The sequence below is a fragment of the Drosophila ananassae genome, chromosome 2R, assembly GCF_017639315.1.
Source record: "Drosophila ananassae strain 14024-0371.13 chromosome 2R, ASM1763931v2, whole genome shotgun sequence".
NCBI lineage: Eukaryota > Metazoa > Arthropoda > Insecta > Diptera > Drosophilidae > Drosophila > Drosophila ananassae.
In genome coordinates, this window is record NC_057928.1 from 3,369,497 (window position 1) to 3,385,852 (window position 16,356).

A 16,356-nucleotide genomic window follows, 5' to 3' on the forward strand; every position below is an offset into this window, starting at 1 on the left:
TGGCTTCGTCAATATATCGGTCAATATATCCCCACAAAATATATTTGTGGGAATATACTTTACACAAATTAGTTTTCTTTCAATTTGCTTTCTTGTAAAATGATATTTAATGTCTATGTGCTTTGTTCTCTTATGGCAAGTAGGATTATTTGCAATACTTATACAACCCTGGTTGTCTTCAAAAATCTCTATAGGACCATTTAATTTTAGATTAATATCATTTATTAGTGATTTAAGCCAAAGAGCTTCTCTTACACCTTCAAACAAGGGCCATGTATTCAGCTTGAGTAGATGAAGCAGCAACCTACTTTTGCTTCATGGTACTCCATGAAATCAAACAACTTTCAAACATTAAACTTAAATAAATACCCAGTGGTACTTCTTCTGTCAGTTTCATTTCCAGCCCAATCGGAATCTACATATCCTGTAAGAATACTATTAAAATTAGTTTCTTTCTTGAATCTAAACTTGAAATTAACAGTTACCTTCAGATATCTAAGAACTCTCTTAAGGCATAGCCATAGTTCCTTATTGTTGTTGTTTGCATACCTGCTTAGAATGCTTATTGAAGTACTTAAGTCAGGCCGTGTACATAACATTATGTACATCAAACAACCAACTAAATTTCTACACGGTGCATCACATAGTTCTTCCGATCGCAGAGCCGTATAGTCCATCTTACTTGGGAGGGGAGTACTAACTGAATTACAATCTTCCATATTACATTTTCTCAATACTCTTTTAATATATGCTGATTGACTAAGACAAATCTCTCCATCAGATCTGTCAATTTTTATGCCATTTGAAACTTATCATGAAGATAAGATTTAAATTTTGACATTCTATCTGATTTATGTATTTGTTGCAATTACTATATCATCCACATATAACAGGATATATATTTTTTTCGAAATATATCCCTTATCCCTTATCCATATAAATACACCTATCAACTCCTATGTTTTGAAATCCAACATCCTTCAATACACATTCAAAGACTTCGAACCAACATCTAGCAGCTTGCTTAAGGCCATATATAGCTTCATTAAGCTTACACACTTTTTTCTCATAAGAATGATTCAGGCCTTTTGGAACATTCATGTAGATTTCATCATTTAGAGTTCCATTTAAAAATGCGGTTTGGCCATATATAGCTTCATTAAGCTTACACACTTTTTTCTCATAAGAATGATTCAGGCCTTTTGGAACATTCATGTAGATTTCATCCTTTAGAGTTCCATTTAAAAATGCGGTTTTTACATCCATATGATGAACCATTAAATCATGTTGATTTGAAAGTGCCAACAAAAACCTAAAACTGGAAATTCGTGCAACTGGTGCAAATGTCTCATCGTAATCAGTCATATATTGAGTGAAACCCCGCGCTACAAATCTAGCTTTGTACTTTACTAAGTTCCCAAACTCATCTTTTTTAATACTAAATACCCATTTGCAATCAACTATGTTTTTCTAATCTGGCTTATGCACTAAGGTCCAAGTATTATTTTGAAAATAAGATCTAAGTTCATCCTGTATAGCATTTTCCCAGAAAGATCTGCCCTTACGAAACTTAATCTCATCAAAGGTATTAGGAATATCATCTAAGCATGTTTGAGTATTCATAAGACATCTTTCTAAAAATACGATACGATAATTTGGGTTTACTTTTAATTCTTTCACTGCGTCTGATTTCTTCTTCCTTTTTATTTTCTTTTAATTTTTATCACCAGTTTCAACGACTGGATCGGCATTCTCAAGATATGTGGAATTTTCATTGATTTGCTCATTTAACTCAGAATCAACAGATTCATTATTTTTCACCAAAGGAAAAACCAACTCTTCATTCTCTTTAGTTAAAGATTCATTATTTTGTTCAACAGTATTACTTTGAACCAGTGGCGTAGATAGCTTTTTGATATGGGGGGGGATATGACTCAGAATAATATCCTGTTTTTTTTGTAAGTTTTGTTTTACACTGCGATAATAATCCGCAATCTGCGATAATAATAATAATAATGCTGTACTGCACAGTCATCGCGTAAAAATGTGTTTCTTTTTCAATTTTGAGATTATATCATCTTATAATTCTCAGACCCAAGGGGGGGGATTGATCCCCCTGATCCCCCCCCTATCTACGCTACTGCTTTGAACATCCGAATCTTTTCCATGTAAAACTCTTGATTTTAGCATGTTTATTTCATCCTCCACAACATCTCTTGCTATCATAAATTTCCTCGATTGCTCATTCCATAATTTATTACCATTTGGTTCATATCCAACAAGTATAGCTTATACCTTTCGTCAAACTTTCTTTTTTGTACTTTATTCAATGCATATACCGTCGAACCAAAAATCTTCAGATATTTTAACATTGGCTTTTTGTTATGCCACATCTCAAATGGTGTTTTATTTATCTTTTGCAATGCTCTGCTTGGGGATCTGTTAATTAAATAGGTTGATGTTAAGACAGCGTCACCCCAAAAATGTTTATTAAGTTTAGAACCATTGATCATAGATCGAGCCTTTTCGGTGATAGTTCGTATCATCCGTTCTGATACACCATTCAACTCTGGAGTATGAGGAACCGTTAAATGATAGCTGATGCCTTTTTCAACACACAAATCACGCATTTCACCAGAAAGATATTCCCTTCCATTATCGATATACAAATTCACAATTTTTAAATTGAAGTGAGCCTCGCTCTTCGCTACAAAGTCCTTGAAACAGAAAAACACATCCGACTTATAAGTTATTAAATAGGTTACACAGTAATGTGTATACTGATCAATAAAAACTGCATAGTAGTTTTTGTTATCAATGGTAGTGGGTGTTATTGGGCCACAAACATCGGAATGGACAACAAACAAAGGTCGTGTAATATTTTCCTTATTTTTAAATTTGTGAAACTTTAATCTAGATTGCTTGCCATTTATACAAGCCTCGCATAATTCATGATTTAAATCAATATTGCTTAAAATATTAGTATCTTAAAAAAGACTATTTCGCTTTATTTCTAAAAATTTTCCTACGCTTATGTGACCTAATCTTTCATGCCATAATCGATACTCAGCACTATTTGAAATTTTAGACATAAATACTTTACTGTTTAATGGAAATTTTATAATAGGTACATTGAACTCACAGATTCCATTAAAATCCAATTTACCATCCTTGGATACTTTTACTCCTCCAGGATTAAATTCAATGGTCATACCTGCATCCAGCATTTTTTTGTACCGATAGTAGGTTGTGTGGAATATCCTTGCAATACAAAACGTTTTGCAAGGTGATTTGGTTTCAGCAGCTGGTAATATTGACAACTCCTTTGGCTGTAGCGTAGATAAACTCTCCGCGTTTGGCAATCTCGATGGGCACATTTGATTGCAAATAGTCATATTTGGAGTACAATGCTGTGTCATTTATTAGGTGGTCTAATGCTCCTGAGTCTAGTATAAACTCAGCCTCGTTTTGAATTGGAAGTTGCATTTCTCAACATGAAAAACTACGCTCTGGTTGGGTTGCTGCTGCTGTTGCCATCTGAGCCTGCCCTTCCTTTCTTTTGTTTTTGTTAGAATTCTGATTTGGCTGTCTTTTCAAAAAAAAAAACAATCCTTCTTTAAATGTCCTGGCTTACCACAATGAAAACATTTTGGTTTCGGTTTGAAGCTTGGCTTGAACAATTTTTTTAAACTTTTGCATTGGATTATTGTTTGTATCTTTGGATAAATTTTGTATCTTTGAACTCCTTTTTACCTACTGCTTGCAAGACTTTAATACTCGTATCCTTACTAATATTCCGAAGCTTTATTTCTTGGTCAAGAAGTCGTGTTTTTACAAACGCCAATGTCAAATTATCTTCTGATAGAGTCTCTATTGCCGTTATAACTCCATCATAACTGGGTGGAAGAGTTAGAAGTAAATGGGAAATTTTATCCATATCATCTAATTTTGCTCCTGATGCGATAAGTTCGGTAATGAGGTCATCAAATGAATTAAAATGATTCAGGAGTGAAGTGTCACCTTTTTACTTCAAAGCGTTTCCAGAAAAAAAACTCGCGAATTGATTAAATGTATATATGTATGCTTTACTTATTCACTGTAGTTGTGTCTGGGCCCATAACCTATTGGTTTTGTTAATAAATAAGTAATAAAATTAAGTATTAACCAGAAACCCTCAATGAATAAATAAAACACACAATTAAGATTTTATAAACCACACGCTCTCGGTGCCAGAAACGAAGTGAAGTAAAATGTCAAGAGGACAAGATATCAACAAATAGGCGAGAAAAAAGGAATACATTTTTAGTGTGTATACACATGCTACATCCTTAAATTGAAGTGAATATATATAGCATAACTGTCTATGTTACTTTTGCATATTTGAATACGCAAATTTCAATAGTAAAATATTACGAAGAAGTGTGTTGCTCAGATTAAGCTTTAGGAATAAAAGATTTAAGGTTATACGTAGAACAAAGCGCCAAGATGTGCTATAGTCCATTATAGTCCGAACCTAATACCCTAAAGGGATCGTGTTGGGCATACACTGCTGGCCAAAATAATAAGTACATGCTCATAAGATTTCTTCTATGTTGATTATAAAAATACTTAACATAAGAATATTTCACGAAATCTGTAGAATTTCGTGAATTTCGTGATCTGTAGAACCTAATACCCTAAAGGGATCGTGTTGGGCATACACTGCTGGCCAAAATAATAAGTACATGCTCATAAGATTTCTTCTATGTTGATTATAAAAATACTTAACATAAGAATATTTCACGAAATCTGTAGAATTTATTGTGAATTAAACCTAAAAAACATAAAAAAGGGTTGGTCAAAAAAATGAGTACACCAATTCTTCAAAGCCTCTAACTTAAAAATAAAAAACATTTTCTCAATTCTCTTTTTTTTTTTATAGTAATCTTATGCCCAGTGTATCCCCCTTATTTTGCATAACTTTTGTTATCCGTTTCGGCATGCTGGGAATTTAATTTACGGCACGTTTCCAAACCTTGTCTTCTCTTCGAATTGCTGCAATTCTTTATTTTTAAATGTGTTTGTGCCAATCCGACGATTAAGCTCTCCCCATAGGTTTTCTATTGTGTTTAAGTCTGCAGTTTGACTTGGCCACTTCATAATGTCCACCTTGTTTTCGGTGAACTACGCCTTGACCAGCTTTGATGTGTGTTTTGGGTCGTTGTCCTGTAGAAAGACCCGTCTCAAGGACATGTCTTCCTCAGCATTATGTCAGACAATATATTTTTATACCCAAATCGGGTCATAGTATCGGTAATCCGATGAATCGGGACAACTCCATGCCAAGAAAAACAGTCCCAAATCATAATGTTTCCGCTTCCGTGTTTAACGGTCTATTTCGAGTACCGGGCGTCGAATTCTTTGCCTTTGGGTCGACGAAACAAGTCGTACATTCTTTCTGGAGTCGTTACCAAATAGATTTATTTTTGTTTCGTCGCTCCATAGGACATTGTTCCACTTTTGGAACCCTCTGGTCCAGATCATGCCAAATGATTTTGGGCTAACTGTTTCCTCATCTTTAAATTATTCTCTCGAAGGAGAGGATCTTTTCTGACGATGCGTCCTTGTAAGCCAGCATTAGTAAGTCTACGACGAACTGATCTAGAAGATATTTCATGGTCGATATGAGCAGCAATGGATGAGCAGCAAAGACTTAGGATTCGGGTGTCGGTCGTTTGACAGGATTTCTTCTTCCGAACTCGAGTTTCGAATTGAACCTTGAATTTTAGGGCTCTTTTAGTCTTTTAGCGATTTCCCGAAGACTTTATCCTTCCTTTTGCAGAATTAGGGCAATTTTTCTTTTTTCTGTTGTACAATTCTTTTTTTTTTGCCCCAAATAAAGAATTTTTTTTTCTGGGATATCCTTAAATATGCTAGGAAACAGAGAACTGCACGAATCACATTTTTTTTGTTCATACTCGAGTAATGATAGGTTACTCTGATTGATTTTAAAATTTGATTCATGTGAACAGAGCGATCCATACGCTTCGTGTCAATGATTTGGAACAATTTTGAATCACTATCGCATCAATTGGGAATGATTTGTTTTGATTTTTTAGAAGCAAAGCAATACCCGAAAATGATGCAAAATTAAACATATATGATTGATTCTGATCCGCCTGCTGAGCTTTACGAGCTTGATTCGGGAGGCTCCAAATGGGAGCCTTTTAAGGCTATATCGGGTGCTATATGACTTTGTAAGGATCAACCGACTATATCCTATAGCTGCCATATAACTGTACGAAATGGCAAAACCTTGCTAGTTTTAAAGATGCTTGCGGCTGTTTCCAACATTTTTATCAGAAAATTGATTCGATGGTGATATTCTCATAAGGATCGGCCATCTATATATGATCCGATATATATATTATAATATAATATAAGCTGCAAGCTGTTATAAATTGAAAATATACAGTTCATCATTATTTCAAGTCCCAGGTTTCGAATTGAAACTTTCAATCATACATTTTTACTCGAGTATACCTCAATGATTTAAATCATATGCCTAGATCGTAGCCTACTTTATCAAAAATTTTGAATCAAAGTCAGGTTTGAAGCGATTTGATTCAAACCGAGCAAACCATACGATACAACTCACATCAACTGATTTGAAGTTGGTTTTTACATGAATTGATTTGAAATGTTATAACTAATGATGTGATTTGATTTGATCCTATTTTGTCAAAAGGTGATTAAATCATACTCAATCATACTCGTTGCAGTTCTCTGCTAGGAAATAATAAAAACCAACATATCTTAACTCGAATCTACATAGCTTTAATCCTTTAAAATTTACCAAATACACAGGTGTACTTATTATTTTGACCATACCAAAATCGCCCACCCAGCAGAAAATTAAGCTTGGTATTGAATACACGAGGTTCCCATATTTCATTCTTGTTTTAGAAATTGTGTAACATTGTAACTTATCAATATAAAACAAGAAAGGAGAGCTAACTTCGGGCGGAGCCGAAGTTGATGTACCCTTGCAGTTCAGTCGCAGTCCGCTAGGTGGCGCCACCCATCTTATTTTATTAGATATATAGCATTTCGTTTATAGTCGGCCGATCCTTATGAAAATTGGCAGATCAGATTGGTTTCCCCAAAAAAGAATCTGTACCAAATCCCATCTTTCTAACTTAAAAAACACCAAAGTTATGCCAATTTCGATCGTTCTATAACAGCTATAGGATATAGTCGGCCGACCCTTATGAAATTTTGTACATAAGATATTTTGGTCAAATATAACATGTGTAGAAAGTCCCAACCCTCTAACTTAAAAAACACCAAAGTTATGGCATTTCCGATCAATCAGTTATATGGCAGCTATAGGATATAGTCGACCGATCCCGGCCGTTCCGACTTATATACTGCCTGCAAAGGAAAGAAGGATGTGTGCAAAGTTTCAACCCGATAGCTTTAAAACTGAGAGACTAGTTTGCGTAGAAACAGACAGGCAGACAGACAGACAGACAGACAGACAGACGGACGGACAGACGGGCAGACGGACATGCTCATATCGACTCAGGAGGTGATCCTGATCAAGAATATATATACTTTATAGGGTCGGAGATGTCTCCTTCACTGCGTTGCACACTTTTGACCAAAATTATAATACCCTCTGCAAGGGTATAAAAATTGACGGGTGTGCATTGCGTAAAAATCGAGTTATATCGAAACAAATAAACATTATATCTGTGTACTTATTATTTTGGCCAGTAGTGTATGTCGTACTACAATGGCTAAGGAGTAGAGGATGAGAGTTTCTAGTTCTTCTATTAGGAACGTTAAATCGTTAGCGTGTTTGTAGATGCTGGCTGTCTCAAAACCCAGCATTCTCCGGTTCTACGATTTGTTAGTGATGGTAAGTTCATTAGTTTTTTGTACAGATTCTATGTGATCTCGGTGAACTCGGTATTGAGAACTCTAGACACACGATCACCATTCAAGTATCGGACTCGAGGTCAGGTATAGGCAGAGCGCAAACCTTTAAATGCGTTTTGAAAAGGTGGACGCTCGTGGTCAGCGTTTAACTTTAAATGCATTTTTTCCCAAAACTATATTTTCAAAGTCGGTAGTCAAGATTTCTCTGAAACTATTCAACCGACCTTGATCAAATTCAAAGAAACGTATCTTGAAGGCCTTCGAGATACGATTCTCGAGAACTTGAACGAAGGATTTTTTTTCGTTGCAAAGAATTTTTTTTGCAAGAAGCTGTCCCAAAAATATAGTTTTTACTTCTTTTTTTTTCTTCGTTCAGTTTCAAGTTTTAGGTCTGTACTAAAAGAAAATGTTTAGTCTCTACATGTCCTCCACGGTTATGTCAGCTTTTGTTTTGGCTTTGATGTAAGCTGAGATATCAATTTCAGAAGTGTCAGGGCAAGCCGGGAAACAAATATATGATTTTTCCCCAAAACATTTTCCTTTGGAAGATTTTTATACCCTTGCAGAGGGTATTATAATTTTGGTCAAAAGTGTGCAACGCAGTGAAGGAGACATCTCCGACCCTAAAAAGTATATATATTCTTGATCAGGATGACCTCCTGAGTCGATATGAGCATTGCCGTCTGTATGTCTGTTTCTACGCAAGCTAGTCTCTCAGTTTTAAAGGCTATCTAGTTCAAACTTTGCACACATCCTTCTTTTGTATGCAGGCAGTACATAAGTAGGAACGGCCGGGATCGGTCGACTATATCCTATAGCTGCCATATAACTGATTGATCGATAATGCTATAATTTTGGTGTTTTGTTTTTTTTTAAGGGCAAGGGTCTTTGACGGAGCGAAATATCGCAGGCTGAAGGTGCTGTAAACAAATTTTTCTTCCAAACCAAACGACTTATTTATTAATTGATTAAAAAAGTCTTTTATTTATTGGGCTATTTGTAAAAAAACAATTGTGGTGATGTATTGTAGGAATTGATATGTCGTCAGATCACAATAGAGAAAATTTTTATATGAAATATCTCTTAGATTTGTATAGAAACTTAAACTTTTAGTGTACATTAATGTTTTCTATATAATTGTATTGCATTCAAGGAATCAAATATATATATTTTTGATCAAGACGACGAGTTAATAAAAATAAAGCATGTCGGTCTATCTATATTGCTTTGCACTTACTTTGGAGACTAATAATGCTATTGAGTTTCACAAAACCCTGAATTGCTTGCAGGCTGACCAAAAGTTAATAAACTTTGAAAACAAAGATTCTGGGAAAATATAAATATTCAAATCTTATTAGAATATAGAAAAAACTGAATACTCATATAACCGCTTTTCATATATTTTTTTCGTTTCTTTTATATTTAGTAATGAACAAGTTTGACCAACGAGTGGAAGCAGCAGTTGGAGCCCTTGCAAATACCTCCAATAAAGATGTAGACGAAAATGACTTTATTGATGCCTCTCGTCTAGTTTATGATGGAGTTCGAGAAATTCGAAGGGCAGTTCTGATGAATAGAGTAAGTTTTACTTATTATAACTTTTTTTCAAAAATATTATATGATATTATTTTATCAAAAACTCAAAATCTTTAATTCTCCGGCATGTGTGACCGGACAGATTAGATCAATATCACAGGCCGACAATTTCCAACTTTTTTTTTCCTCCACGCATAATTTTACCTGCTCCATAATCTTTAGGCTCCCCTGAACCAAAGTCCAGAACAAATATAGGTTCTATCACCCACCGTTTCCGCGGTACACCTAAGAGAAGAAATTGATCAAATTTTACCATATATTGAATTATGTAGGCCGTGAAATGGCTACGACCATCATTGTTTCCAGTACATATCATTTTTGAAATGTATGTGTACCAACCAAAATTAAAAAATGGTATCTAGCAGTTACCATATCTTTGGAATACTCATCCAAAGTTGAAATCTCAGATTTTCTACGTTAATTTTTGCTCTTCTATGATTTTTCCCCAAACATTTTTCTATGGAAGATTTTTATTTTCTTATTGAAATCAGTAGATCATACCATGTTTTAATTTTGGATTTAAGGAAAAACTCGAAATAATTTTATTGAATTTAATATAGGTGGTTCAACAATATTTTCTTCAATTAAATTGGAGTTTTTAATCTCATATTTTCAAAAAGTCATGGCTATCTACAACTTCTGTAAAGCTTTACTAAACAAGCTGAACCTGCAATAGATACGTTTTGAACAAAGAAACAGTTTTAGATAGCCATGCCTTTTTGAAAATATGAGATTAAAAACTCCAATTTAATTGAAGAAAATATTGTTTAACCATCTATATTAAATTCAATAAAATTATTTCGAGTTTTTCCTTAAATCCAAAATTAAAACATGGTATGATCTACTGATTTCAATAAGAAAATAAAAATCTTCCATAGAAAAATGTTTGGGGAAAAATCATAAAAGAGCAAAAATTAACGTAGAAAATCTGAGATTTCAACTTTGGATGAGTATTCCAATGATATGGTAACTGCTAGATACCATTTTTTAATTTTAGTTGGTACACATACATTTCAAAAATGATATGTACTGGAAACAATGATGGTCGTAGCCCGTTCACGGCCTACATAATTCAATAAAAAAAACGAAATAGTGACCAATATATTTAAGCATCCTCAAAGATTTAAAATTTTTTGGGTTCGATTAGTCAGAGTCATCTCTTCCGGTTTGTATATGCTGCAATATTCTGCCAAGTAAATAAGGGTTAAGTTATACTCAGTTGCGCGACCAATAAAAAAAGCATTTCTGGAAATTTTTAGTGGATCGGAATGATCTATACTGTTAAAATTAGAAAACCCATAGAACTTTTATAAGGACGATCGGGTCAAGTTTCTTATTTCTCAAGATATTGACTTGCTATTTCACATTTTAAGTGTATGTACAAAAAAATGAACAACAGTTATTTTCGGATCAGCCGAAAATATTATTTTTAAAAAAGGAAAAAAATATCAATCGATGTTTCCACTCATGATTTCATGAGTGACGCTCAGACAAAACGCATGCTCGTCACATTAGCATTAAAGCTCTTAACAAACATCATTTTCCGCTAAAAATCAATTATTTTATATAAAAAAAAGGGTAGGATTTGACGAGCCTCAGTGTAGCGTTGAAAGTCGTTAATTTTACCCACTCAGCCACGCTAGAGCTTCCTACGCTCTCTGAAATGTAAGAAAAATAATTTCTAATTATAATAATAATTTCCGCTAAAAATCAATTATTTTATATAAAAAAAAGGGTAGGATTTGACGAGCCTCAGTGTAGCGTTGAAAGTCGTTAATTTTACCCACTCAGCCACGCTAGAGCTTCCTACGCTCTCTGAAATGTTTTGCTGCAGCAAAAGCTAAGGTTTCTTTCTCGTATTTTTTGTTAATTATTTTGTATGGAAAAAAACATATATTATCACATGGAACAGGACAAACAACATCTCGTCAAAAATCGACCATTCACTGACTATACTAGAACTCAACTCCAGAAAAATCATTGCTTCATACCAATTTTTTAAAAAATCTAAAATTTACAACGAAATTTTAAATCAAAATAAATATTTCTTTAAACTTGACTAATTATTATGCTCCATCAGCTTTAATAAAATAAAATAAATTAAACCTAATACTAAACAAAATATTTTTATTTTAGAGTTCAGAAGACCTTGATACCGACACAGAATTTGAGCCTGTAGAGGATTTGACTTTAGAAACACGAAGCCGATGTAAGTTATATTTATTTATGTATTTATTGCATAGCTTGCAAATAACTGTTAACCGTTTTTTTGCTTACGCTCTGTTTGCGAGAGCAACCGATACAAAGCATGCCGTTTCGGTTCCTCTCTGAGCAGCAGGCTTTGATTTGTTTTGTTTCGGTTTTCTGTTGAACGAATTACAATGAGCAAATCATAAAACTCTCATCTACCGAACATCGCTCAATGAGAGATTTGAGTGACACTCGCACAGAGAGACTCAGTAAAGGACCGATTGACTGAAAAAGTCAGCGCAAAAAGTCTTTTCAATAATTTGTTTTCATTTCGCTGCACAGTGGCACATGGTACATGAAATTTGACGAAAAAACTTATTAAAATTTTAAACGTGAATTTTCCAATTTCAAACTAATATATTGATTATTTTAATTAAAAAATGAATAGTTGCCTTTTAAATTCATTTATTTTGAGTTAAGCTTAACAACTAAACTTTGGACAACTTTGTTGTCAATTTTGTTAAATATAAAAAATTGATGCTTTTTTTTATTAAGTTCTCGTCCCATTTTCAATAAATTTGATAAATCACTGCTTACACGAGAGATTTACAAAGCAAATTGACAAGTTGAGCCCACTAAACTTCACATACACACATACATGCACAAAAGACTTTTTGAATCGTCGAACGCAAGCAAACGGTCCTAGAATGAGCAGACCAAACGAAAACAGAAAAAAGTGTGCTTTGACTGAGCGCGAGAAAAATTTGTATACGAGCAACTCAATCGGTTGCTCTCAGACTTTTTGCTCAAAGTCTCAGTGACAAACACTTATTTTGAGACCGCTCGAATCGGTTAACAGTTATTTGCAAGCTATGATTTATTGAAATAAAAAAAGATACATATAAAAATTTCTCTGTACGTATCTAAGAGTAACAGACTTAAAAAGTACTCAACCGTTTAAGCCGAAATTTTGACAAAACTTGTGTTGGAGGTTCAATAATGTTTTTTTCGTTTTTTTTTTTTTTTGTATAACGTAACTGCGTTTGCAGTTAGCTTGTGTATTGTTATATAAGCTTTTTTCCACATTATTAAATTCCCCAATCGCTGTGATTGCGCAAATAGGATTAAAGAATTAGTTATCAAATAGAGGAACGTGAAATGGAAGACAAGCGGCTGAATCGACGCATTTTCTATCATACATTAGAAAGTATAAAACTTTTTTTAAAATAATGTAATTTGATGCAGAAAGGTATTTACGAGGAAGTATGAGCCAGAGAAGGAGTAGCTTTGTTAGAAGCAAGGTCCAAAGCAGCGGATGAAGGGCCAGACTAGGAAATGCTATAGTGCAGCAGCAGAAGTGGTAGCAGCGGGAAGCCAGAGAAAGAAAACCTGTGGAAAAGAAGGCATTTAATTTACTCAATTTAGTTATTTTTTACTAATGTTAATTTATAATATTAACTTGAAACATATAAAACTTATAAAACACGGGCACTGGCTCCGCTTGACTTTTTTGCATGGGAAAATGCCTTATCAAAGAATAAATTTGGTTTGTCCTTGGCATTTATGGAATTAAAACGGAAAGTTGGATCTCATGTGACTTGCAGTAAGGATCTTTTTGATTTCCAAAAATGGTTGTGCTGGCACTGTAGTGCCCGATTTGTAGAGATGTCTCATAAAGACTATCGGAGCAAATTAAAAATTGGTAAATGTTTGTTTGTAGCGGCCAAATAATAGACTTTTAGAATTGTAAATGCATCGGCGGTGAAAACTGAGCTATATGCAGAAAGGATATCTCCAACGATTATTTTATGTTCCCTAACTCAATCAAAGAATTTCTTATTCCTGAGCTGTTAAACTCCTTCGCGTACGGAAATGTTTTAAGGTGCGTAAAATTCTCACAATAATTCTAAACCGTATCAAGCGAAAATTTCAGTTTCAATAGAACAATAATTATTTATATTTAATTATATTTAATAATTAATTTATCTCACTTTCCAAAATATTTGCCAATTCAACTGAATTTTTAAGCATGAAATCATAAACCCCCTTGACTAAGTAAAATAACGGTGACGAACCCGCAATGACACCCCCATATTAAAATATATCTTTAAGGAGGTATTCTAGTCTAGAGGCGGGAAAGAGGCCGTGTCTTCGTCGCCATGATTTCTACTCTTCTCGTCGTTTGAAAAATAAAAAAATGATAGATAACATTTTTTTATTTATAAAATGGCGGCTACAAATTTTTTGAAACATAGAAATTTAAAATTTATTTAGAACTTGAGATATTATGGCTACCGGATGAAAAAAGTTGTTTTAAGAACAACGCGTTTAAAGTTCCAGTCGTTCGCTTAACAGGTCAAGTTGTCACGTCATGAAAACGGCTATAACTTTGAAAATAATTTAAGTTTTGAAAAATCGGTTTAGGGAATATCTGTATTAATTTTTTTTTTAAAGCAGTGATAGAAAAAGTTTTTAGTTTCAGGGGGAGACAGCGAATAGTGGACGGTATAATTATAGCTCAAGAGATTGGTTTTGACTCTGCTATAAATAAAAAATGTTTGCCTGTTGGAAGATGCGGAATATAAACGTTCCTAAGGCTGAAGTACATTTATAAATTTTTTAATTTAAAAAAGTTAAATTAAGAAATTTAGTTATAGCGCGATGTAGGTTAGGTTAGGTTAGAGCGGTGATGCAAGGGGACACAAAATACCCCCTCACTTCCACTTGAGCCGCTAGGGCTCCTTGTGCTGCCGCTGGAGCAAGGGTTTCACCGAGATGCTACCCCCCCCCCCCTTTCCGGTCAACCAGGGTTCATATATATGCCTATACTACCTAAGGCGGCCCATGGTCCCAGCCTGCTTTCTTTATGAAGGCAACCAGTCCGCGTGGAGAAATCTCTGAGAGATCGTTAAGGTCCGAGAGTTCCTCAGACCCGAAGTGTTTAAGTCTGCTGCGTCCGAGAGCCGGGCAGTGGCATAAGAGGTGCGATACCGATTCTACCTCCTCTTCATCCCTGCAGCTCCTGCAGAAATCATTGTGGGGGACTGCAAGCCTGGCCGCGTGTTCGCCTATCAGCCAGTGCCCAGTGATTGCCCCAATCGCTAGGCTGCACTCCGGTCTGGTGAGAGCAATAAGCCTCGCCGATCTTTTCCGAGAGCGTGTCGGCCAGATCAGACGAGATGTTCTACAGGTCTGGAGATTACTCCATTTCCTATTTGCTGCCAGGTCGAAAAACTCCCTGCACTTTAGCCTGCAAGTAGCCAAGGGTATGCCTACAAGTTCTTTCTCCGGTAGGAGAGGGTTGGTAGTTCCTGCCCTGGCTAGTTCATCTGCAGCACAGTTCCCCTCGTGGTCCCTGTGACCGGGAACCCAGATGAGGTAGATGTCATGCTGCTCAGCCATCTCGTTGAGAGATCTGCGACAGTCATTGACTGTCCTGGAGTTGGACGAGAACCCGTCAAGTGCCTTGAGCGCTGCTTGACTATCTGAGAAGATACATATTGTGCCCCGATTGCCCCTTAGAGCTGGGGACTCCAGTGCTTCCTTAATGGCTACTACTTCAGCCTGGAATACACTGCAGTGGTCGGGGAGTCTGAAGGACTCCTTTAGGCTCAGATGCTCACAAAAGTAACCGCCTCCCACCTGGCCGTTAAGTTTTGATCCATCTGTATAGATATGAATGGCGCCCTCCGGTCCCGGTATCCGGGCCTCCCATTCCTCCCTCGAGGGGATTAGGACTTTGTAGTTCGTGGTGGGTTGGTCGACGGGCACACAGTAATCCGTACCCCCCTCCGGCATGAAATGGTGTAGGTCCAGTCTGGTGTGACCGAAGCTATGTTTGCTCCATAGATTTGCCTCCCGCAGTCTTATTGCGGCCAGAGTGGCTGTCTTAACCCCCATCAGTTCTACTGGTAGTAGGTCAAGTATAGTGTCTAGGGCATCACTAGGCGTAGTGCGTAGACTGCCTGTAATACAGACTTCCGCCATGCGCTGCGCCTTCCTGAACTTTTCCCTGCATGTGGAGTTGTCTAGGGCGGGCCACCAGACAACAACACCATAGAATAAAAATGGTCTGATGATCGCTGTGTATAACCATCTGACCATCTTCGGGGACATTCCCCATTTCAGGCCTACCGCCTTGCGGCAGGTATAGAGTGCTATTGCCGCTTTCTTAGTCCCATCTGCGGTGTTCAGCTTCCAGTCCAGTTTCCTGTCTAGCGTGATGCCTAGGTACTTCGCACTATCACTAAGAACTAGTGTTTCTCCTAGGAGCTTCGGAAGTCTTAGGTTAGGTATTTTGTACTTCCTGGTAAACAGCACGAGCTCTGTCTTGGACGGATTGACTCCCAGCCCATTCCTTTGCGCCCAGGCCGACAAAACTTCGAGCTTCCCTGTCATTAGGTCGCATAACGTTTGTGGGAATTTCCCTACGAAGGCAATAGAAACATCGTCCGCGTACGCAATGATCTTACAGCCGCCACCCTCCAAGGATCGCAGTAGGCTTTTAACCGCCACGTTCCAGAGTAGTGGTGAGAGTACACCTCCTTGCGGGGTGCCCCTCTTGACGTATCTTCGAATAGTCGAACCTCCAAGAGTAGTCTCGACACTCCTGTTGACCCTGATCTGCCGTATTAGGTGAATTGATCG

The 16,356-nt window shown here is 36.2% G+C and overlaps 1 protein-coding gene across 2 annotated transcripts in view; it reads left to right on the forward strand.

The window, feature by feature from the left end:
• The window catches only part of LOC6503273 (catenin alpha), a 58,105-nt gene that overhangs the window by 24,261 nt on the left and 17,488 nt on the right, over positions 1-16,356 (forward strand). For both annotated transcript variants that reach the window (XM_001965822.4, XR_006507140.1), the window contains exons 6-7: positions 9,350-9,501; positions 11,656-11,728. In XM_001965822.4, coding sequence (XP_001965858.1) covers positions 9,350-9,501; positions 11,656-11,728 — 225 coding nt within the window. The remainder of the gene's footprint in view (positions 1-9,349; positions 9,502-11,655; positions 11,729-16,356) is intronic.